Source organism: Trachypithecus francoisi, unplaced genomic scaffold, assembly GCF_009764315.1.
Source record: "Trachypithecus francoisi isolate TF-2019V2 unplaced genomic scaffold, Tfra_2.0 Lachesis_group15, whole genome shotgun sequence".
Classification (NCBI taxonomy): domain Eukaryota; kingdom Metazoa; phylum Chordata; class Mammalia; order Primates; family Cercopithecidae; genus Trachypithecus; species Trachypithecus francoisi.
The window spans coordinates 114,595,168-114,619,060 of NW_022681460.1; the positions used below are offsets into that span (position 1 = coordinate 114,595,168).

At 49.9% G+C, this 23,893-nt stretch overlaps 2 protein-coding genes across 3 annotated transcripts in view; both read right to left on the minus strand.

Annotated features, from left to right (window-relative positions):
- RAB11FIP3 (RAB11 family interacting protein 3) overlaps nucleotides 1-23,893 on the minus strand; it is a 102,724-nt gene that overhangs the window by 59,553 nt on the left and 19,278 nt on the right. For both annotated transcript variants that reach the window (XM_033236410.1, XM_033236409.1), the window contains exon 2: nucleotides 2,220-2,313. In XM_033236410.1, the coding sequence (XP_033092301.1) occupies nucleotides 2,220-2,313 (94 nt within the window). The remainder of the gene's footprint in view (nucleotides 1-2,219; nucleotides 2,314-23,893) is intronic.
- LOC117097910 (60S ribosomal protein L36a-like) lies at nucleotides 180-23,728 on the minus strand. Its single transcript, XM_033236412.1, has 3 exons — nucleotides 23,371-23,728; nucleotides 14,923-14,927; nucleotides 180-190 (listed from the first exon to the last, which is right to left on the minus strand). Exon 1 carries the CDS (start codon nucleotides 23,689-23,691, stop codon nucleotides 23,371-23,373), a length of 321 nt encoding a protein of 106 aa, XP_033092303.1. The 5' UTR covers nucleotides 23,692-23,728; the 3' UTR covers nucleotides 180-190; nucleotides 14,923-14,927.

Sequence of the window (23,893 nt, forward strand, 5' to 3'; positions counted from 1 at the left end):
AACCCAGCACCTTAGAGACACTGTCAGGCAATAATTTTGTGGAGGAGACAGACAAGACCTGAGGTCGAGGCCCAAGGGCATCCGTCAACCTGACTGCACCTGCCGACTCTGCAGGACCCAGCCAAGGTCTGACTTACCCTGCACGTGCAGGAAGGAGGAAAAGGGCCCGCCACCGTCACCCCTACACCACCTGACCAAACATGAGGAAATGAGAAGGCCTGTTCAGAGCTTCAGAACTCGATGTAAGACGGACAGTGTATAGGGACTGGTGAGAGTGTGAAACGGCACGGCCACTATGAAGAACTGACTTTATCCCAGCACATGACCCACTCCTAGATACAGGCCCCAATGACTTGACGACACGCGTCTACACAAAGACTTGTACACAAACATGCCCATCACCAGGAGAATGAAGAAATGAAATACGGAATAAGCACACAATGGACAGCACAGAGTCTGAAACATGCAAACCACACAGATGAATCTCAGAGGCATCGTGCCGGGGAAGGCATCGTGCCGGGGAAGGCATCGTGCGGGGGAAGGGATCGTGCCGGGGAAGGGATCGTGCCGGGGAAGGCATCGTGCCGGGGAAGGGATCGTGCCGGGGAAGGCATCGTGCCGGGGAAGGGATCGTGCCGGGGAAGGGATCGTGTGAGGGAAGGTATCGTGCTGGGGAAGGCATCATGCCGGGGAAGGCATCGTGCCGGGGAAGGGATCGTGTGAGGGAAGGCATCGTGCCGGGGAAGGCATCGTGCCGGGGAAGGGATCGTGCCGGGGAAGGCATCGTGCCGGGGAAGGGATCGTGTGAGGGAAGGCATCGTGCCGGGGAAGGGATCGTGTGAGGGAAGGCATCGTGCTGGGGAAGGCATCGTGCCGGGGAAGGCATCGTGCCGGGGAAGGGATCGTGCCGGGGAAGGCATCGTGCCGGGGAAGGGATCCTGCCGGGGAAGGGATCGTGCCGGGGAAGGCATCGTGTGAGGGAAGGCATCGTGCTGGGGAAGGCATCGTGCTGGGGAAGGCATCGTGCTGGGAAAGGGATCGTGCTGGGGAAGGGATCGTGCTGGGGAAGGGATCGTGTGAGGGAAGGCATCGTGCTGGGGAAGGCATCGTGCTGGGGAAGGGATCGTGCTGGAGAAAGAACCCAGGTGAGAGCACACAAACCCTCAAGGCAGGTGAAACTGGCCAGGCACAGTGGTTCATGCCTGTAATCCCAGCACCTCAGCTTTGGGAGGCTGAAGCGGGTGGATCACCTGACGTCAGGAGTTCAAGACCAGCCCGCCAACATGGTGAAACCCCGTCTCTACTAAAAATACAAAAATTAGCCGAGCATGGTGGCGGGTGCCTATAATCCCAGCTACTCGGGAGGCTCAGGCAAGAGAACTGCTTGAACCTGGGAGGTGGAGGTTGCAGTGAGCTGAAATTGGGCCACTGCACTCAAGCCTGGGCGATGAGAGTGAAACTCAGTCTCAAAAAAAAAAAAAGAGAGAGAGAGAGAGATAGGCAAAACTCATCCACGGTGACAGAAATCAGCAACGGTGCCAGCAGGAGGGAAGGCACTGCCTGAGGGCGAGGGGTATATGCAGGACTCACATGGGGACAGCGATGCGTGTGACAGGCTCCACACTGCCAGGCACGGGACTCTGTCGGAGCTCACAGAGGAGCAGGCGTGAGCTGTACATTTCACTACAGGTAAATTTTGACTCAAAGGAAGACTGGAAACAAACACTGAGCTCTAGGGAACGATGGTGGTGTGGGCTGCAGTGTTCAGGGCGGTGTGCGTGGAAGCATGCTGATTGCAAACACATCCCATTCGAGAGGGTCTGCGGACAGATGAGATGGACAGAGACGTGGGGAGAGAGAACAACAAAGTGCTGCCTGCAGAGCACGGTGGTGAACACCCACATGGGTGACCATGGAATCATTCTTTCAATACTTTGAAAATTCTCAAATTTCCATCATGAAATCTTTGAGGAAAGGGGCAATTGCTTTCTAGCATTATGGAAAAGTAGTTGACTCAGCCAATTCTGGAAGACAGGGTGTGTGAGGAGAAAGTAACAAGAAACGAGGAGACCACCTGGAAACCTGGTAGGTATGTGGGGGGCTTCATGGAGAAGGAACAATGACAGAGTCGGCACAAGGAGCCCAGTGATGTGCAGGTGGCTGAGAAGGTGGCTGAGGAAGGGGATAGGAGGTGGGAGCTCATGGCGGGGACGACTGACCTCCGTTTCTGATGGCTGTGATCCCTTGGTAGAAGTCTTCAAAGCTGATCACGCCGAGCCCACTGGGATCCAAGTACTTAGTTAAGTCCTTCACCTGTAATTGCCAAATGAGACCAGGTTACCCTAAGCCTTTAGAGCAGGGGTCCCCAACCCTGGACCTCGGACTGGGACAGATCTGGTCTATGGCCTGCTGGGAACGGGGAGGCACAGCAGGAGGTGAGGGAGCACTCCCGCCTGAGCTCCCCTCCTGTCAGATCAGCAGGGGCAGGGCATCAGGGTCTCACAAGAGTGCAAAGCCTACCGTGGGCTCCGCACGCGAGGGGTCCAGGTTGCGCACTCCTTGTAAGACTCTAACGCCTGATGACCTGAACAGTTTCATCCTGACCCCACCCCGACCCCCGACCCATCTGTGGAAAACTGTCTTCTATGAAACCAATCCCTGGGGCCGAGAAGGCGGGGGCCACTTTAGGGAATCAGGATGAGGTTGTATCACGTGCTCGGCTTTTTCACCAAAAGCAAAGAAACCGCCAACGTGGCGGTGCGGACAGCGGCAGCCTCTGACTCCGCACATGCAAGACGCAGCACAGCCTCCACAGGCCACTGTGGACGGCCACAGCCACAGGACAGGCAGCACCCTGTAAAGGGGCTGCCAGCAGCACCTGGTGTGATGAACCACGGGAGTGGGACCCTGGCCACTGAAAGCCAGCAGCCAGGGTCTTATGTGGGGAGATCAGTTCTGAAGTTTTAGATGTTGTTCTGGCAAGGATGCAGCATGCTAACATAGACATGTTACATAGATAACTTAGACAAGTGGCCGGGTGCGGTGGCTCATGCCTGTAATCCCAGCACTTTGGGAGGCCGAGGCGGGCAGATGATGAGGTCAGGAGATCGAGACCATCCTGGCTAACACGGTGAAACCCCGTCTCTACTAAAAATACAAAAAATTAGCCGGGCGTGGTGGCGGGCGCCTGTAGTCCCAACTATTCGGGAGGCTGAGGCAGGAGAATGGCGGGAACCCGGGAGGCGGAGCTTGCAGTGAGCTGAGATCTGGCTACTGCACTCCAGCCTGGGCGACAGAGCGAGACTCCGTCTCAAAAAAAAAAAAAAAGAAAAGATAACATAGATAAGCACACACCGCCCATTCAGAAATGCCTTCCTGGCTCTGTAGAGTCCTTCGTAGAAAATAACTGAGGGAAAGAGACCCTAGATATCAAAAATCATAAATGCTAAGTAGGTTAACTCACACACAGATGTAACATAAAATGAAACTATTCAGAAAGAACGCAGGTTTATTCTGCCAAGTGTAAATTGGATTTCACAAAAATTTAAAAAATTTCAGGCCGAGCGTGGTGGCTCAAGCCTGTAATCCCAGCACTTTGGGAGGCCGAGATGGGTGGATCACGAGGTCAGGAGATCAAGACCATCCTGGCTAACCCCGTGAAACCCCATCTCTACTGAAAAATACAAAAAACTAGCCGGGTGAGGTAGCGGGTGCCCATAGTCCCAGCTACTCGGGAGGCTGAGGCAGGAGAATGGCGTAAACCCAGGAGGCGGAGCTTGCAGTGAGCTGAGATCCGGCCACAGCACTCCAGCCTGGGCAACAGAGTGAGACCCCGTCTCAAAAAAAAAAAAAAAATTTCAGGGGATGGGGTGGAAGGGGAGAAAGCATTAGGAAAAATACCTGGGCTTAATACCCAGGTGACAGGCTGACAGGTGCAGCAAACCACCATGGCACACGTTTGCCTATGTAACAAACCTGTACATCCATCCTGCACATGCACCCCAAAACTTAAAAAATAAAAAATAAAAAGTAAAAACTTTTATACTCAAAAGACAACAATAAAAGCAAAAAATGACACTGGGAGAAAGTATTTGCAAATCATGTATCTGTTAAATGACTTGTGTCCAGAATATATAAGGAAATCTTACAATTAAGAGGACAACTCAGGCCAGGCACGGTGGCTCACGCCTGTAATCCCAGCACTGTAGAAGGCCGAGGTGAGTGGATCACCTGAGGTTGGGAGTTCGAGACCTGACTGAAGTGGAGAAACCCTATCTCTACTAAAAATACAAAATCACCCAGGCGTGGTGGTGCATGCCTGTAATCCCAGATACTCAGGAGGCTGAGACAGGAGAATTGCTTAAACCCAGGAGGCAGAAGTTGCAGTGAACAGAGATTGCACCATTACACTCCAGCCCAGCTGACTGAATGAGACTGTCTCAAAAAAAAAAAAAAAAGACAACACAATTTTTTTTAAGTGGGCAAAAGACTTAAATAGAAATTCCATCAGAAAATATGTATGAATGGTTGATAAACACATGAAAAAAATGCTCTATTAGTCCTCAAAGAAATGCAAATTAAAACCACAATGTGGCCAGATGCCTTGTAGCTCACGCCTGTATTCCCAGCACTTTGGGAGGCTGAGATGGGCGGATTACCAAAGGTCAGGGGTTCCAGACCAGCCTGGCCAACATGGCAAAACCCCATCTCTACCAAAAAAACAAAAATTAACCAGATGTGGTAGCACTTGCCTGTAATCCCAGCTACTCAGGAGGCTGAGGCTGGAGAAATGCTTGAACCCGGGAGGCTGTGCTTGCAGCGGGACAAGATTATGCCACTACACTCCAGCCTGGGCTACATAGTGAGCGTCTGTCTCAAAAAAAAAAAAAAAAAGTTTGAGGCTGGATGTGGTGGTTCATGCCTATAATCCCAGCACTCTGGGAGGCTGAAGCAGGCGGATCACCTGAGGTCAAGAGTTCGAGACCAGCCTGACCAACATGGAGAAACCTTGTCTCTACTAAAAATACAAAATTAGCTGGGCGTGGTGGCGGGCACCTGTAACCCCAGTTACTCGGGAGGCTGAGGCACAAGAACTGCTTAAACCTGGGAGGCAGAGGTTGCAGTGAGCTGAGATCATGCCACTGCACTCCAGCCTGGGCAAAAACAGTGAAACTCTGCCTCAAAAAAAAGAGGTTTGAACATTGATAAATATTTGATGATATTAAGGAATTGTTCGTTTTTGCAGGTGTGATTATATTTTCGTAATTTTTCAAAGAGCACTGCTTTTTAGACACATGTGCTGAAATACTTAGAAATACCTCAAGAATCTGGGGTGAGGCACAGATGTCACCAGAGGCATGCCTGCATGTTGCTGCGACTGGGGCTGGGTACCAGTGCACCGTTTCACTACTCTCCACTTTTATATGGGTTTAAACTCTTCCATGATGAAAACTTCAAGAACAGCAAAAGAGGAAAAAAAGAGCAAAGAAGAAAGAAGTGTGGGCCAGGGAGAAAGGAAAGAGGAGGCAGCATTCAGCCACAGAGGGAGCAGACTCCTGAAGGAAGCCCCTCTTGGGTGGGGGACCGGGCTGTGAAAATGCTCAGGGACCGGGAGAGGCAACAGGCTGGCAGGAGCCCTGGCTGCAGCCATGTCCATTAACTGACAAAACTCTAGGGCCTCAGCAGGTTGTGGCAGATGAGCATCCGTGAACCCAGGAAGGCCCCCGGGCCCTGCAGCGAAGTCCTGATGCCCCGGCTGCCACCAAGCAGCAAGCACAGAACCGCCAGGGGCAACCCCGCTGGAGACGCCAGCACACAGCTGCTCTGCTCCAGGACAAGGATGGGGTTGCGGCATGTGGCCAGCAAGGCCATTGCATCGGATGAGCCCAGGAGGCAATCCAGAAAGCCCGAAGCACGCAGGCCAGGACCCCCGCGACCGGCCCTCTTGCCCCTGTCGGCCAACATAACCCATAAAGTCAGGCTCAACTACAGGGCCAGCTAACGGACCCCACAGTGTGGGACTCCTGAGCCAGAGACTGAGTCTCGGCTTCCCCTCCACAATGGAAGAGGCCGGGGCCATCGCCTCAATCCTAGGGCCCCGTGTGCTAGCGCGACTCTGGGCGCGGAGGTCCATCATCAGCCAACTTCCTGGAGACAACCGGAGTTTATAAAACGTCTACCCACTTATCTCACAAAAGTCCTCCTTCCGGCCGGGCGCGGTGGCTCAAGCCTGTAATCCCAGCACTTTGGGAGGCCGAGACGGGCGGATCACGAGGTCAGGAGATGGAGACCATCCTGGCTAACACGGTGAAACCCCGTCTCTACTAAAAAATACAAAAAACTAGCCGGGTGTGGTGGCGGCGCCTGTAGTCCCAGCTACTCGGGAGGCTGAGGCAGGAGAATGGCGTAAACCCGGGAGGCGGGTTTAAAAAAAAAAAAAAAAAAAAAGTCCTCCTTCCTAAGAATGTGAGAGTCTTGCTGGGTACCTGAGAGTTACCTAATCCAGAGTCCAGACTGGCCAATCTGTCCTGAAGATTCCTAAGAATTTCTTTTTTTTTTTTTTTTTTTTTTTTTTTTTTTTCTTTTTTTCTTTTTTATTATACTTTAAGTTCTAGGGTACATGTGCATAACGTTTATATCATGTATAACTCCCCAATGCAATCCCTCCCTCCTCCCCCCTCCCCATGATAGGCCCCAGTGTGTGATGTTCCCCTTCCCGAGTCCAAGTGATCTCATTGTTCAGTTCCCACCTATGAGTGAGAACATGCGGTGTTTGGTTTTCTCTTCTTGTGATAGTTTGCTAAGAATGATGGTTTCCAGCTGCATCCATGTCCCTACAAAGGACGCAAACTCATCCTTTTTGATGGCTGCATAGTATTCCATGGTGTATATGTGCCACATTTTCTTAATCCAGTCTGTCACAGATGGACATTTGGGTTGATTCCAAGTCTTTGCTATTGTGAATAGTGCCGCAATAAACATACGTGTGCATGTGTCTTTGTAGTAGAGTAATTTATAATCCTTTGGGTATATACCCAGTAGTGGGATGGCTGGGTCATATGGTACATCTAGTTCTAGATCCTTGAGGAATCGCCATACTGTTTTCCATAATGGTTGAACTAGTTTACAATCCCACCAACAGTGTAAAAGTGTTCCTATTTCTCCACATCCTCTCCAACACCTGTTGTTTCCTGACTTCTTAATGATTGCCATTCTAACTGGTGTGAGATGGTATCTCATTGTGGTTTTGATTTGCATTTCTCTGATGGCGAGTGATGATGAGCATTTTTTCATGTGTCTGTTGGCTGTATGGATGTCTTCTTTTGAGAAATGTCTGTTCATATCCTTTGCCCACTTTTTGATGGGGTTGTTTGTTTTTTTCTTGTATATTTGTTTGAGTTCTTTGTAGATTCTGGATATTAGCCCTTTGTCAGATGAGTAGGTTGCAAAAATTTTCTCCCATTCTGTAGGTTGCCTGTTCACTCTGATGGTAGTTTCTTTTGCTGTGCAAAAGCTCTTTAGTTTAATGAGATCCCATTTGTCAATTTTGGCTTTTGCTGCCGTTGCTTTTGGTTTTTTTTTTTTTTTTTGAGACGGAGTCTCGCTCTGTCGCCCGGGCTGGAGTGCAGTGGCCGGATCTCAGCTCACTGCAAGCTCCGCCTCCGGGTTTACGCCATTCTCCTGCCTCAGCCTCCCGAGTAGCTGGGACGACAGGCGCCCGCCACCTCGCCCGACTAGTTTTTTGTATTTTTTAGTAGAGACGGGGTTTCACCGTGTTAGCCAGGATGGTCTCGATCTCCTGACCTCGTGATCCGCCCGTCTCGGCCTCCCAAAGTGCTGGGATTACAGGCTTGAGCCACCGCGCCCGGCCGATGCCTAAGAATTTCAACACTGAGGTTACTAATTGAACACAAAGTACCAAGTTGTTCATTCTGAAACATTCGTCAAACATTTTTTAAACAAATCATTAACTACAACAGGCCCCTTTACGTGTTACCATGTTAGAATGAATAAGAGTGAATCGAAGTACACATTTTTAAAACTCCATTTTAATTGTATTTTCTTTATAATTTGTAGAACAGATGTGCTTCATGTAACTGATGATTTGGGGATAGTTCTAATTCTCCAAGCCCAAAATACTCAATTCAGAGGCTTCGGAAAAAAAAAAAAAAAAAAGGTGAAACTATGAAAAATAACACAGTCTGCCCTTCTCTGCAAAATCCAGTAGTGGCAGAAAACTAAGCCAAGAGACATAAACTAGAGTGGCCAAAGCCAGCCAGCACCGCTCCAGCGGACGGACAGTAAGTTACAGAAACACCAGAGGCAGAATCCACTCCGTCACTGGCTCCAGAGTGACTGCAGTATGAAAAACTTACTGACAAACGGCATTGTTCCTGCTATGGATATAGAAACATGATCTACTAATCTGAAAGAAAGGAAAGCAGAACGAGTTCTCCCACCACAGTCAACTAGGATCCCAGAGACTCCTCCCAGGATTCTCGAATACCACACTGTGTTGTGGCTTCACAGCAAAGCACCTTTCAAAGCAGAAATACCACCTTTCTGCATCCTGTTGTTACTATCATACTTGAATGTTTTCAACAAAGCTTATCTTATCAGAAACCATGGCAATAATAAGCAAACTGTTCCTAGGCGCTCCCTTAGCTATTGGTAAACGTCACACTAGATCAGCACGTGGGCCAGCGTGGGCAGGGAGAGAGGCAGCTCTGAAAGCCTGGCTATGCAGTATCTCCCAACAGCACTGAAGCCTGTGGTTCGCCTGCCGATGGCACGGACACTTCTTTCTAAAAGCAGACGCCAAGCAGTTAAACATATATACAAAGGGTTTTCCCTGCTGTTCCCAACAAGCGCTCGCTTTTTTGTTTTGATTTTTTGTTGTTTTTTTTTGTTTGTTTGTTGTTGAGATAGAGTCTCGCTCTGTCGCCCAGGATGGAGTGCAGTCGTGCGATCTCAGCTCACTACAGCCTCCGCCTTCTGGTTCGGATGATTCTCCTGCCTCAGCCTCCCAAGTAGCTGCGATTACAGCTACCTTCCACCAAAGTCAACTAATTTTTTTTGTATTTTTAGTAGAGACAGCGTTTCGCTATGCTAGGCAGGCTGGTCTCGAACTCCTGACCCCAGGTGATCTGCCCACCTCAGCCTCCCAAAGTGCTGGGATTACAGGCATGAGCCACTGCACCCAGCCTTGTTTTTCTTTTTCTTTTTTTTTTTTTTGAGACAGGGTCTCACTCTGTCACTCGGGCTAGGGTGCAGTGACATAATCTCAACTCACTGCAACCTCTGCCTCCCAGGTTCAACCGATTCTCCTACCTCAGCCTCCAGAATAGCTGCATGTGCCGCCATAGTTGGCTAATTTTTGTATTTTAGGTAGAGACAAGGTTTTGCCATGTTGCCCAGGCTGGTCTCGAACTCCTGACTTCAAGTGATCCACCCACCTCGGCCTCCCAAAGTGCTGGAATTACAGGTGAGCCACTCAGCCCACCTTAGAGACGGGGTTTCACCATGTTGGCCAGGCTGGTCTTGAACTCCTGATCTCAGGTGATGCACCCACCTTGGCCTCCCAAAGTGCCAGGGTTACACGTGCAAGCCACCGTGCCCAGCCTTAATTCTTGATACTAATACCTGTTGTCCTGCACTTAAGTGGGAATCTTTCTGGTTGGTTCATTTTAACAGAAATAACTGAAGTACTCTTAGAAATGAAAAGATGTTTAATAAAATATTTTAGAGATGCACTTAGTATAAAGCCTAAACCAAACTAAGGCCAGGCGTGGTGGCTCACACCTGGATTTCCAGCACTTTCGGACACCAAGGCGGGTGGATCACTTGAGCCCAAGAGTTCGAGACTAGCCTGGGCAACATGGTGAAACCTCATCTCTACAAAAAATACCAAAAAACTAGCCGGTCAATGTGCTGGTAGTTCCAGCTACTTGGAAGGCTGAGGTGGGAGGATTGCCTGAGCCTGGGAGGTTGAGGCTGCAGTGAGCCATGATTGTGCCACTGCATTCCACCTGGGCAGAACTGGTCTCGAACTCCTGACCTCAGGTGATCCGCCAGCCTCGGCCTCCCAAAGTGCTGGGATTACAGGTGTAAGCCACCATACCCCACTGTGTGGTTCTCAATTCTTTGATCTGAATGGTGATTTTTACATATCACTGTATAGAGAACAGACAAGAAAGCTTATTCTTCAATCTGGTGCATGTGGCCAAGAAAAAAAAAAAAAGAAAGAAAGCCTATTTTTTTTTTTTTTTGAGATGGAGTCTCGCTCTGTCACCCAGGCTGGAGTGCATCAGCGCAATCTCAGCTCACTGCAACCTCCACCTCCCGGGTTCAAGCGATTCTCGTGCCTCAGCCTCAAAAGTAGCTGGGATTACAGGCATGCACCACCACGCCTTGCTAACTTGTGTATTTTTAGTAGAGATGGGATTTTGCCATGTTAGCCAAGCTGGTCTCAAACTCCTGACCTCAGGTGATCTGCCTACTGCCTCAGCCTCCCAAAGTGCTAGGATTACAGGCGTGAGCCACTGCACCCGGCCAAGAAAGCTTGAATGAGAAAGAGCCTGTATGTGACATTTCCTAAACCTGCAGGAAAGTTGGCTTCTGTTGCAAATCACATTAGGCTCAGGGACTTGGACAAAGAGTTCCAGAGACAGGGGTGTTTTCAGGGTTGGTTTTGTGGGGTTTTGTTGGTTTTTGTTTTTGCGCTCTTTTCGTTTTGGTTTTGAGGAGGTCTACAGTATGAGAGATGAGGTCTACAATATGTTTTCCAGGCTAGATGTGAACACCTAGACTCAGTCAATCCTCTCACCTCAGCCTCCTGAGTAGCTGGGACTGGAGGTGCATGCCACCATACCCAGCTAATTTTTTGTATTTTTTGTAGGGAGGGGAATCTCACTATGTTGCTCAGGCTGGTCTCAAACTCCTGGACTCCAGCAATCCTCCCGATTGACCTCCAGAGTAGCTGGAACTACAGGGATGAGCCACAGCACCTGGCTAGAGAGTTTTCAATTCCCATTTAGTCAGTTTTGCACCAACTACTATAGCAAGTAACTTTATGCGGGGGTTATGCTTGGCAACTGATGCTTAAAGACCCTGCTCAGAGTCTGCTCTAGATGAGGGGAGGTCTTTGCATTTAATCGGGTATGTGAGCAAGGAACAAAGACCCGCCTACTGGATGCCTCAGCCACCTGGAATGATGAGGTCCTGCTGGGAAAATGAAGGCAACTGAGTAAATCTCATGTCTCTTTTCTTGGCAACTTAGAAGCTACGGTGTGTTTATCTCTAAACTGAAATTTGGAAGAAAGACAAGTAGGTCAAATAATATGAGTTTTCCTACTCTGAATGTGCTCAGTGGCAGCTCAGTTTCTCTGTTTGAAGTACAAAAATAGCTTCCTTGGGCCAGGTGCAGTGGCTCACGCCTGTAATCTCAGCTCTTTGGGAGGCCAAGGCGGGCGGATCACGAGGTCAGGAGATCGAGACCATCCTGGCTCACATGGTAAAACCCCATCTCTACTAAAAATACAAAAAATTAGCCGGGCGTGGTGGCAGGTGCCTGTAGTTACAGCTACTTGGGAGGCTGAGGCAGGAGAATGGCGTGAACCTGAGAAAAGCCGAGATCGCGCCACTGTGCTCCAGCCTGGGCGACAGAGCAAGACTCTGCCTCAAAAAGAAAAAAAAAAAAAAAAAAAAAAGCTTCCTTGGCCACGCACGGTGGCTCATACCTGTAATCCCAGAACTCTGAAAGGCTGAGGCGAGCAGATTGCCTGAGCTCTGGAGTTCGAGACCAGGCTGGCAAACATGGTGAAACCCCGCCTCTACTTGAAAAAAAAAAAAAAAATTGGGAGGCTGAGGTGGGCGGATCACGGGGTCAGGAGATCCAGACCATCCTGGCTAACATGGTGAAACCCTGTCTCTACTAAAAGTACAAAAAATCAGCTGGGTGTGGTGGCGGGTGCCTATAGTCCCAGCTATTCGGGAGGCTGAGGCAGGAGAATGGCGTGAACCCGGGAGGCGGAGCTTGCAGTGAGCCGAGATCGCGCCACTGGACTCCAGCCTGGGCGACAGAGCGAGATTCCGTCTCAAAAAAAAAAAAAAAAACTACAAAATTAGCTGGACGTGGTGGCAGGCGCCTGTAATCCCAGCTACTCGGAAGGCTGAGGCAGAAGAATCACTTGAACCCAGGAGGCGGAAGTTGCAATGAGCCAAGATCACACCACTGCACTCCAGCCTGGGCAACAAGAGCAAAACTCTGTCTCAAAAAAAAAAAAAAAAAAAAGCCTTCCTAAATCAGAGATCTGTTCTGATTGCCCATGACGAGGAACTGAGGAACTGACTTGCTTTCCCTGGTTTAGAGGAGAAAAGTCTAAAATAAAAGCATTGTGCTGGTCTGACATGGAAAAGGTTACTCCATATGTGCCCAGAGAGTCATGCCACATATTCAGGAATCCACTTTTATCCATCAGAAATAGATGTGGCCAGGCCGGGCGCGGTGGCTCACTCCTGTAATCCCAACACTTCGGGAGGCCGAGCTGGTCGGATCACAAAGTCAGGAGATCAAGACCAGCCAGGCTAACATGGTGAAACCCCATCTGTACTAAAAATACAAAACTTTAGCCAGGCATGGTGGCAGGCGCCTGTAGTCCCTGCTACTTGGGAGGCTGAGACACGAGAATCACTTGAACCTGGGAGGTGAAGGTTGTGGTGAGCTGAGATCGCTCACTGCACTGCACCTGGACAACAGAGCAAGACTCCATCTCAAAAATAAAAAATAAAAATAAAAGACGCCAGGCACAGTGGCTCACACCTGTAATCCCAGCACTTTAGGAGGCCAAGGCAGGCAGATCATGAGCTCAGGAGTTTGAGATCAGCCTGACCAACATGATGAAACCCCATCTCTACTAAAAATACAAAAATTAGCCGGGCATAGTGATGTGTGCCTGAAATCCCAGCTACTCAGGAGGCTGAGGCAGGAGAATCACTTGGACAAGGGAGGCGGAGGTTGCAGTGAGCCGAGATCACACTACTGCATTCCAGCCTGGGCAACAGAGTGAGACTCCGTCTCAAAAAAACAAATAAATAAAATAAAATAAACAAAATAAAGAAATAGTCCAGGCACGGTGTCTCACGCCTGTAATCCCATCACTTTGGGAGGCCAATCGAGACCATCCTGGCTAACACAGTGAAACCCCGTCTCTACTAAAAATACAAAAAATTAGCCGGGCGTGGTGGCGGGCGCCTGTAGTCCCAGCTACTCAGGAGGTTGAAGCAGAAGAATGGTGTGAACCGGGAAGGCAGAGCTTGCAGTGAGCCGAGGTCGTGCCACTGCACTCCAGCCTCAACGAAAGAGCAAGACTCCGTCTCAAAAAAAAAAAAAAAATAGACACATCCACCTATTAGCAGGAGGAGGCCTGCTTAGCACCCAGCTCTAACTCCTTCTTTGTGGCTTTCTCTTTGTTTTCTTTTTTGAAATGGAGTCTCACTCTATCACCCAGGCTGGAGTGCAGTGGCGTGATCTTGGCTCACTGCAATCTCAGCCACCCAGGTTCAAGCGATTTTCCTGCCTCAGCCTCTCAAATAGCTGGGACTAGAGGCCCCCACCACTACGCCCAGTTGATTTTTTGTTTGTTTCCTTTTTGTTTTTTTGAGACGGAGTTTCACTCTTGTCACCCAGGCTGGGGTGCAGTGGCGCAATCTCAGCTAACTGCAACCTCTGCCTCCCAGGGTTCAAGTGATTCTCCTTCACCAGCCTCCCGAGTAGCTGGGATTACAGATGCCTGCCACCATGCCCCATCTTTTAGTAGAGATGGGGTTTCACTATGTTAGCCAGGCTGGTCTCAAACTCCTGACCTCAAGCGATCCACCGCCTCGGCCTCCCAAAGTGCTGGGATTACAGGCATGAGTCACTGAGCCCAGCCTTTTTTTTGTTTTTTTCATTTGTTTGTTTTTGAGACAGAGTCTTGCTCTGTTGCCCAGACTGGAGTGCAGTGGTGTGATCTCCGGTCACTGCAACCTCCACCTCCTGGGTTCAAACAATTCTCCTGCCTCAGCCTCCCAAGTAGCTGGAATTACAAGCACACAGCACCATGCCTGGCTAATTTTTTGTATTTTTAGTAGAGACAGGGTTTCTCCATGTTGGCCAGGCTGGTCTTGAACTCCTGACCTCAGGTAATCCACCCACCTCAGCCTGCCAAAGTGCTGGGATTACAGGCATGAGCCACTGCGCCCGGCCTAAGTCCTTCTAATCACAGCGATGGGCTCCTTCTCCATGACAGGCCAGGGAGGAGAATGTGGGGCTCCTCCACACCACAGCTCCCGCTCCCTGACACCTTTCCACCTTCGTCGGGATTCCAATAGGCTGCAGCCCTCCAATAATCTCAACACCCCACTGTGTTTGAGAAGCTCCCTGGTACGGGAAGGGTGGGGAGGGTGAGGAGCAGGGGTGAGGCGGGGGAAGGGAGGGATGGCCAGGGACAGAGGGGACTCCGGGTGCTCCAGAAAACACAGCAGTACGGACTCCGTACTATTTCTGTTAACAGCTTTATTGAAATAAAATTCACATACCACAAAATCACCCATCTGAAGGGTACAATTCAATGGTTTTAGTATATTCAGAGCTGTCTCCACATCATTTTAAAGACAGGAGACTCTTAAAATGCACATGAGAATACTTGGAAAACAGCCAAGTGGATACATTCAAGCTTTCAGCAAACATGCTAGGAAATAAAACAGAATTGACAAAAGCAACCAAAGAATCCACACATTGAATGATGGCAGGCGGAGCGCTGCGGGAAGCAAAAGGCTCCTTCCTGCACTTCAGGTCTGGTCCCCGGAGAAGCAGGTGTATGCCCCAGGCAAGGGGAAGGTGAGCAGCTCCTGGGGGGCTCTCTCCCTGGGGCTAATGAATACGCTCCCTTTATGGCTCTTCTCTAGAATGCCAGTCACCTGGGACTCCTTAGCTCATAGAACTCCGTTCCCGCCTTGCTTTCAAGGTCAGCATGCCCTCTGACCTACAGATGCCACTCAGATCCTCGGTCCCTCCCCTGTACGCAACAGAGAAGTGGGGCCCTCACTCGCCAGCCCAGCTAAGCCCTGCTAGCTGCTGCAGTGTCGTAGGTAACACCAGCCCCCATGGGGACACCCTCAAGTCCTGGCTCAGACCTAGACCCCTGAGCGGAAGTAAAGGAGGAAGAAAAGTAAACTAAAAAGTTATCCAATACTTGGTTGAGCATGGTGGCTCACGTCTCATCCCAGCACTTTTGGACACCAGGGGATCACTTGAGGTCAGGAGCTCGAAACTGGCCTGGGCAACACAGTGAAACAAAAATACAAAAATATCTGCCAAAAATACAAAAAATTAGCCAGAGCTGGGCATGGTGGTGCATGCTTGTGGTCCCAGCTACTTAGGAGGGTGAGACAGGAGGATCGCTTGAGCCTGGGAGGCAGAGGTTGCAGTAAACCAAGATTGTGCCACTGCATTCCGGCCTAGGCGAGAGTGAGACCCTGTCTCAAGAAAGAGAAAAAAGGTTTGTTCTCATGTTCAGGAGGTCAAATGGTGAACTTCCTTGTTGGTGGCCTGGGTAGTGACCTGGCTTCCATGCTGTCAAGGAAGGTGTGCCAGGACTAGACCATGGTAGCAGGCAGAGTTCTAAGACTCCCTCTCTTCAGTGTTGGCAAGGTCAGTGCATACGGTGGGACAGTCACTGTGATGAGGCTCACTTAATCTTTAAAACAAAATTTTTTTTTGAGATGGAGTCTCCCTCTGTCGCCCAGGCTAGAGTGCAGTGGCATGACCTTGGCTCACTGCAACCTCTGCCTCCCGGGTTCAAACAATTCTCCTGCCTCAGTCTACGCCAACAGCTAGGATTACAGACGCCTGCCACCACACACGGCTAACTTTGTATTTTTAGTAGAGACAGGGTTTCACAATGTTGGCCAGGCAGGTCTCAAACTCCTGACCTCAAGTGATCCACCCAACTCAGCCTTCCAAAGTGCTGGGATTATAGCGGTGAGCCACCGCACCTGGCCTAAAACTTTTTTTTTCTTTTTGAGACACAGTCTCCCTGTCACCCAGGCTGGAGTGCAGTGGTGTGGTAAACACAGCTCATTGCAGCCTCAAGATACTAGGCTCAAGCGATCCTCCCACCTCAGCCTCCTGAGTAGCTGGGACTACAGGTGTGAGCCACCATGCCTGGTTTTGATTATGTTAAGACTCCACTGTAGCAGCCTGCTGGTCTCAAAGAAGTAAGCTGCCATACCTGGGAGGACCACGTGGTGAACCTGAGGGTTCTCCAGGACCTAAGAGCCACTTCTGGCCAACAACCAACCAGAAAACAGGGTCCTCAGTTCCACAGCCTCAAGGAGCTGAATTCTGCTGAGCACCTGAACGAGCCTGAACTCTGTCCCGCCTGGTGACAGCCCTGTAAGACACTGAGCTGGAGATGTACAGGACTGCGTGTTCCAGACAGAGGGAACAGCTACTGCACAGGCCTGGAGGAGGATGTGTGCCTGTGGAGTGTCAGGAGCAGAGTGAGCAGGGGGCCAGCAGCAGGAAGCGAGGCTGGAGGGGCAAGAGGGCCAGAGCGCACTGTGACGAGGACTTTGGTAGAGTGTGGTGGTTTGAGTGGACAGAGCAGGACCTGGTCATCTTTGGGAGCCATTATTTGGCCTACCATAGCCATCTTACTTTTTAAATTTGAGGTATAATTTCCATCCTGTTGTTTATTTATTTATTTATGTTATTGATTTTTTTCTTTGAGACAGAGTTTCATTCTTGTTGCCCGGGCTGGAGTGCAGTAGCATGATCTCGGCTCACCGCAACCTCCGCTTCCCAGGTTCAAGCAATTCTCCTGCTTCAGCCTCCCGAGTAACTGCGATTACAGGCATGTGCCACCACACCCAGCTGATTTTGTATTTTTAGTAGACGGGGTTTCTCCATGTTGATTAGGCTGGCCTCAAACTCCTAACCACAGGTGATCTGCCCGCCTCGGCCTCCTAAAGCGCTGGGATTACAGGCATGAGCCACCACTCCCAGCTACTTTTTTCAGACAAAGTTTCCCTCATTGCCCAGGCTAGAGTGCAATGGCGTGATCTCAACTCACTGCAACCTCTGCCTCCAGGGTTCAAGTGATTCTCCTGCCTCAGCCTCCCAAGTAGCTGGGACTACAGGTGCACGCCACCACACTCGGCTAATTTTTGTATTTTTAGTAGAGATTGGTTTCACCATGTTGGCCAGGCTGATCTCAAACTCCTGACCTCACGTGATCTGCCCACCTCGGCCTCCCAAAATGCTAGGATTACCGATGTGAGCCACTATGCCTGGCCAATACGCTTTTTCATATGTCAAATTTCCTTTATAGTTTTTTTTCTTTTTCCTTAATTTTGTTCCACTATTTTACATTGTCAACGTTATTTTTCACAATTCACTGTGCCCGGCCTGGCCTGTGTTTTTAAATTAGTCGACCTGAAAGCTGAATTTAACCCTTTGCTCTCACCCTTTTTTCAGATGTGTTCACATTAACCAGACAACGGTCTGAGCATGATTCTCTTAATGAGTTTTTGTAGTGAGACAGGTATAATTTACATGTTTTTAGTCTTTTTTTTTTTTTGGAGACAGAGTCTTGCGCTGTTGCCCAGGCTGGAGTGCAGTGGTGCAATCTCGGCTCACTGCAACCTGTGCCTCCCGGGTTCACACCATTCTCCTGTCTCAGCCTTCCGAGTAGCTGGGACTACAGGCACCTGCCACCATGCCCGGCTAATTTTTTGTATTTTTAGTAGAGATGGGGTTTCACCGTGTTAGCCAGAATAGTCTCGATCTCCTGACCTCGTGATCCACCCGCCTTGGCCTCCCAAAGTGCTGGGATTACAGGCGTGTGCCACTGTGCCCGGCCCTTAGTCTTTTTTGTTTTTTTGAGACAGAGTTTCGCTCTTGTCACCTAGGCTGGTGTACAATGGCACGACCTTGGCTCACTGCAACCTCCGCATCCTGGGTACAAGCGATTCTCCCGCCTCAGCCTCTCAAGTGGCTGGGATTACAGGTGGACACCACCATGCCCAGTAAATTTTTTTGTATTTTTAGTAGACACGCGGTTTCACCATGTCGGCCAGGCTGGTCTCAAACTCCTGACCTCAGGTGATCCACCCACCTCGACCTCCCAAAGGGCTAGGATTATAGGCATGAACCACCGCACTCGGCCTTTTTTCTTTTTGAGACAGGGTCTCCTCTGTCACCCAGGCTGGATGGCAGTGGTGCAATTACCACCCACTGTAGCCTTGACCTGCCCAGCTAAAGCGATCCTCCCATGCCTCAGCCTCCCTAGTAGCTGGGACTACAGGTACACAGCATCAGTTGCAGCTAATTTTTTAATTTTTTTGTAGAGATAGGGTTGCACCATGTTGCCCAGGCTGGTCTCCACCTCCTGGGCTCAAGCAGTCCTCCCACCTCAGCCTCCTAAGCAGCTGGGACTAGAGGCGTTAGCCACCCAGCCTGCCCTAGTTTAGTCTTCCATGAACATCAGTCATGTTAACTTCCATTTGATGTCATAAATGTGTTTACTTTTTCCTGAGGCTAATCTTCAAGTGGAAAATTTCCTTTTTTCTAGAATAATGTTTCTGAAAATATAACAGAATTCATGGGCAAAATAATTCATTCTATGAAACAATCTCTAGGAACATATCTATTTTGTTATTCAATACTATGGAATGCTGTAAATACAGTTATCTAAAACGCTTGAGAAAAAGCTGAAATTGTGGTCCATCTTGCTCACTGTAATGTGAGCTGAGCAAAATGCCTACAGCAGGTACTCAGTAAATAGGCACCCAGAAATTGTTTCTACAATAAGAAGTGCAGTGGTGCACACCTATAGTGCCAGCTACTCGGGGGGCTGCCACCGTGCCACTGAACTCCAGCCTGAGTGACACAGTGAGACCCCATCTCTCTCTCTGACTCTCTTTTTTCCTTTTTGGAGACAGGGTCTTACTCTACTGCCCAGGCTAGAGTACACTAGCACAATCATAGCTCACTGCAGCCTCAAATTCCTGGGCTCAAGTGATCCTCCTGCCTCAGCCTCCCAAGTAGCTGGAACTACAGGGGTATACCATCACACCTGACTAATTTTTATATTTTCTTTTTCTTTTTTTTTTTTTTTTTGAGACGGAGTCTTGCTCTGTCACCCTGGCTGGAGTGCAGTGGCCGTATCTCAGCTCACTGCAAGCTCCGCCTCCCGGGTTCACGCCATTCTCCTGCCTCATCCTCCTGAGTAGCTGGGACTACAGGCGCCCGCCACCTCGCACAGCTAGTTTTTTGTATTTTTTAGTAGAGGCGGGGTTTCACCATGTTAGCCAGGATGGTCTCGATCTCCTGACCTTGTGATCTGCCCATCTCGGCCTCCCAAAGTGCTGGGATTACAGGCTTGAGCCACCGCGCCCGGCCTAATTTTTTTATTTTCTATAGAAACAGAGTCTCATTACATTGCTAAGGCTGGTCTTGAACTCCTGGCCTCAAGTGACCCTCCTGCCTCAGCCTCTCAAAGTGTTGGGATTATAGTTGTGAGCCACCACACCCAGCCCGTCTCTTAAGAAAATGTTTTTAAAGCTGGGCATGGTCGCTCACACCTGTAATCCCAGCACTTTGGGAGGCCAAGGCAGGCAGATCATGAGGTCAGGAGTTCAAGACCAGCCTGGCCAACATGGTGAAACCCCGAATCTACTAAAAATACAAAAATTAGCCGGGCATGGTGGCACGTGCCTGTAATCCCAGCTACTCGGGAGGCTGAGGCAGGAGAATTGCTTGAACCAGGACTAGGAGGCGGAGGTTACAGTGAGCCGAGATCGCGCCACTGCACCCCAGCCTGGGTGACAGAGCGAGACTGCGTCTTAAAAAAAAAAAAAAAAAAAGGCTGGGCGCGGTGGCTCAAGCCTGTAATCCCAGCACTTTGGGAGGCCGAGACGGGCGGATCACGAGATCAGGAGATCGAGACCATCCTGGCTAACACAGTGAAACCCCGTCTCTACTAAAAATGCAAAAAACTAGCCGGGCGAGGTGGCGGGCGCCTGTAGTCCCAGCTACTCCGGAGGCTGAGGCAGGAGAATGGCGTGAACCTGGGAGGCGGAGCTTGCAGTGAGCAGAGATCCAGCCACTGCACTCCAGCCCGGGCGACAGAGCAAGACTCCGTCTCAAAAAAAAAAAAAAAAAAAAAAAAAAGTTTGAGATATATGAATAAAAAGGACTATATGGAAATAAGTCCTCACACTGAAGTGTGCTTGGAAAATATGTCAAGATGTCTCCATAGGACACATATGGACACCGGCCTAGAGCAGTGGACGCCACAAACTTCTACCGTGAAGGATGAGACCACGTGACCCTGCCAGTGCACAGAGCTCTACAGTCATAGTGCCCACCCGGTCTGCAGGCAGTGCCAAGGGCCACCTGGAAGACAGCCTGGCAAGAGGCATTCTTTATGTCCCTCTGAAGGAAATATCCACTTCCAAGGAAAGTCCACCTGCAAAGTCATTCCCTAAAATAAAACAAGCCTCAGTGCCCCTGCCTCTGGGTACCACTGTTCTGCTTCACGTAGACAACCAACTTCAGATACGAGTCAGAAAGAGGCCAGGGTGATCTTTATTTTATATTTTAAAGACACGAGGTTTCATTATGCTGCCCAGGCTGGAGTGCAGTGGTTAGTCACAGGAGTGATCATGGCTCACTGCAGCTTCAAACTCTTGGGCTCCAGTAATCATCCCACTTCAGCCTCCCGAGCAGCTGAGACATGCACCCCCATGCCCAGCACCCAGGGTGATCTTTAGGGAAACAAAGATGACAGGATGCAAAGCTCCCATTCCCCAAACAGGACCCAACATCCCCAAAATCTATGATGCATCCTCGTCTCTGTGTCTAGAACACTTCCCAGCCCCACCTACCCCCACCTCACATAGGGGCCTACACCTGAGCCTCAGGACTGCGTCCAGAGAACACATGTACCTGCAGGCGTCTGGGTGCTCAGGCCATAATGTCCTTTTGCCCATCTGCCTCCCCCAGGGAGCAGCCAGGTCTATCCCATTCTTGTTGAGTCCCTACACCTGGGCCAGGTGGGCACAAAGCAGCTCCCGCCAAGAGCACAGATGGGGAGAAATGGCGAATGCCTGGAGGAAGATTCTATTCTGTGGCTCCTAGATTTTCTGGCAGAATCGCTCTCTCCACAGTGGAGCCACTACAGGAACCAACAGTAACCCAGTCTCTATGGGCCTGAGATTCAGCCACCTGACTGAGGCTGTCGGGCTCAGATTCTCATTCCACAATACCAGACCAGAGTCACTCCCTTGGGTGGGCAAGGGGAAGATTATAGAACACCCATTTTTTTCTTTTGAAATTTGGTTTAGGCCGGGCGCGGTGGCTCAAGCCTGTAATCCCAGCACTTTGGGAGGCCGAGACGGGCGGATCACGAGGTCAGGAGATCGAGACCATCCTGGCTAACATGGTGAAACCCCGTCTCTACTAAAAAATACAAAAAACTAGCCGGGCGACATGGCGGGCGCCTGTAGTCCCAGCTGCTTGGGAGGCTGAGGCAGGAGAATGGCGTAAACCCAGGAGGCGGAGCTTGCAGTGAGCTGAGACCCGGCCACTGCACTCCAGCCTGGGCGGCAGAGCGAGACTCCGTCTCAAAAAAAAAAAAAAAAAAAAAAAAAAAAAAAAGAAATTTGGTTTAAATTTAAAAGTAAGAGCTCCTATACTGGCATAGTACCTAAAACCCAATCTTTTTTTTTTTTTTGGAGACAGAGTCTTGCTCTGTCACCCAGGCTGGAGTGCAGTGGCAAGATCTCAGCTCACTGCAACCTCCGCCTCCTAAGTTCAAGCAATTCTCATGTCTCGCCTCCCGAGTAGCTGGGACTACAGGCGCTTGCCATCAGGACTGGATGATTTTTTTTTTTGCATTTTTAGTAGAGATGGGTTTCACCATGTTGGCCAGGCTGGTCTCCAACTGCTGACCTCAAGTGATCCGCCTGCCTTGGCCTCCCAAAGTGCTTGCATTACATGCGTGAGCCACCGTGCCCGGCCTGAACCCAATCTTTTCTATTTTTTTTTTTTTTTTTTTTTTTTTTTGAGACGGAGTCTTGCTCAGTCGCCCGGTCTGGAGTGCAGTGGCCGGATCTCAGCTCACTGCAAGCTCCGCCTCCCGGGTTACGCCATTCTCCTGCCTCAGCCTCCCGAGTAGCTGGGACCACAGGCGCCCGCCACCTCGCCCGGCTAGTTTTTCGTATTTTTAGTAGAGACGGGGTTTCACCGTGTTAGCCAGGATGGTCTCGATCTCCTGACCTCGTGATCCGCCCGTCTCGGCCTCCCAAAGTGCTGGGATTACAGGCTTGAGCCACCGCGCCCGGCCTCTTTTCTATTTTTTTGAGAGGAAGTCTCGGTCTGTCGCCCAGGCTTAAGTGCAGTGGTGCGATCTCAGCTCACTGCAAGCTCCGCCTCCCGGGTTCATGCCATTCTCCTGCCTCAGCCTCCCGAGTAGCTGGGACTACAGGCGCCCGCCACCACGCCTGGCTAATTTTTTGTATTTTTAGTAGAGACGGGGTTTCACCATGTTAGCCAGGATGGTCTCCATCTCCTGACCTCATGATCCACCTGCCTCGGCCTCCCAAAGTGCTGGTATTACAGGCGTGAGCCACCGCGCCAGGCCCCAATCTTTTTTAATAGAGACAATCTCGCTATGTTGGCCAGGCTGGTCTCAAACTCCTGACCTCAAGTGATCCACCCGCCTCAGCCTCCCAAAGTGCTTGGATTACATGCATGAGCCATCGTGCCCGGCCTGAACCCAGTCTTTTTTAATAGAGACAGGGTCTCGCTATGTTGCCCAGGCTGGTCTCGAACTCCTGACCTCAAGTAAGCCATCTGCCTCAGCCTCCCAGAGTGCTGGGATTATAGGCGTGAGCCACGGCACCCGGCCAGAATCTGATCTTGAGAGGACTACAAAATTCTAGGAGCTCTAAAATTAGGAGCCTGAGACCTTGCTGAATAAAGTAACTGCAGATCTGGTTGAACAGCTATGACTATCATAATTTATTTTCTAATTATCAAGAGATCATCCAACAGTACAGAAAACTTTTAAGTCAGCACAAAATGGAGACTCTTCAGAGCCGTTCTCAGCACTGTCCTGCTGCTGTCTGCCTTAGCCTACTACACTCTGCCCTTTACAAGGAGAATGTTATATCAGAACAAAGGTAGTGAAAAGTAGGCATTTCCAAGTTCTTTTTTTTTTTGAACATCAGAACAAAGGTAGTGAAAAGTAGGCATTTCCAAGTTCTTTTTTTTTTTTGAACATAAACTCAAGATTTTATTGTCTTCATAAAAAAAGATGACACTTAGAACTGGATCACTTGGCCCTTTCTCTTCTTAGCTCCTCCCAGTTCAAAATGCTTGCACCTTTTAATAGCCAGCATTCTCTTAGATCTGCAGTTGGGCTCAACGCACTCAAGCCTTAGCACAATCTTCTTTGTAGTTTTAGCCTTTTTCCGGAAAATCGGCTTAGTTTGCCCACCATAGCCACTCTGCTTCCTGTCACAGTGCCGCTTTCCCTGGGCATACAGAGAATCCTTGCCCTTCTTGTACTGTGTCACTTTGTGAGGTTGGTGCTTGCCACACTTCTTACAGACAGTCCAGCGGGTTTTAGGGACGTTAACCATGCTTGCAAGAGCGATATCGGCACGGGAAGAAAAAAAGCCCAAGTTCTTTATTCCTTATTGAATGACGCAGACTGATGGCCTATATCTGAAACTTATAAGAAAGGATAATAGCACAAAGAAAGAAATCCTACAGAAACTCTGGGCACTGTCCAGGGCTCCATGGACTTCAGAAGCTGCCTCGGCCGACCTCCACGCGCAGGTT

Coding starts and splice junctions, on each gene's coding strand:
- LOC117097910 (XM_033236412.1), bottom strand. CDS start 23,691: ATGGTTAACGTCCCTAAAACCCGCTGGACTGTCTGTAAGAAGTGTGGC.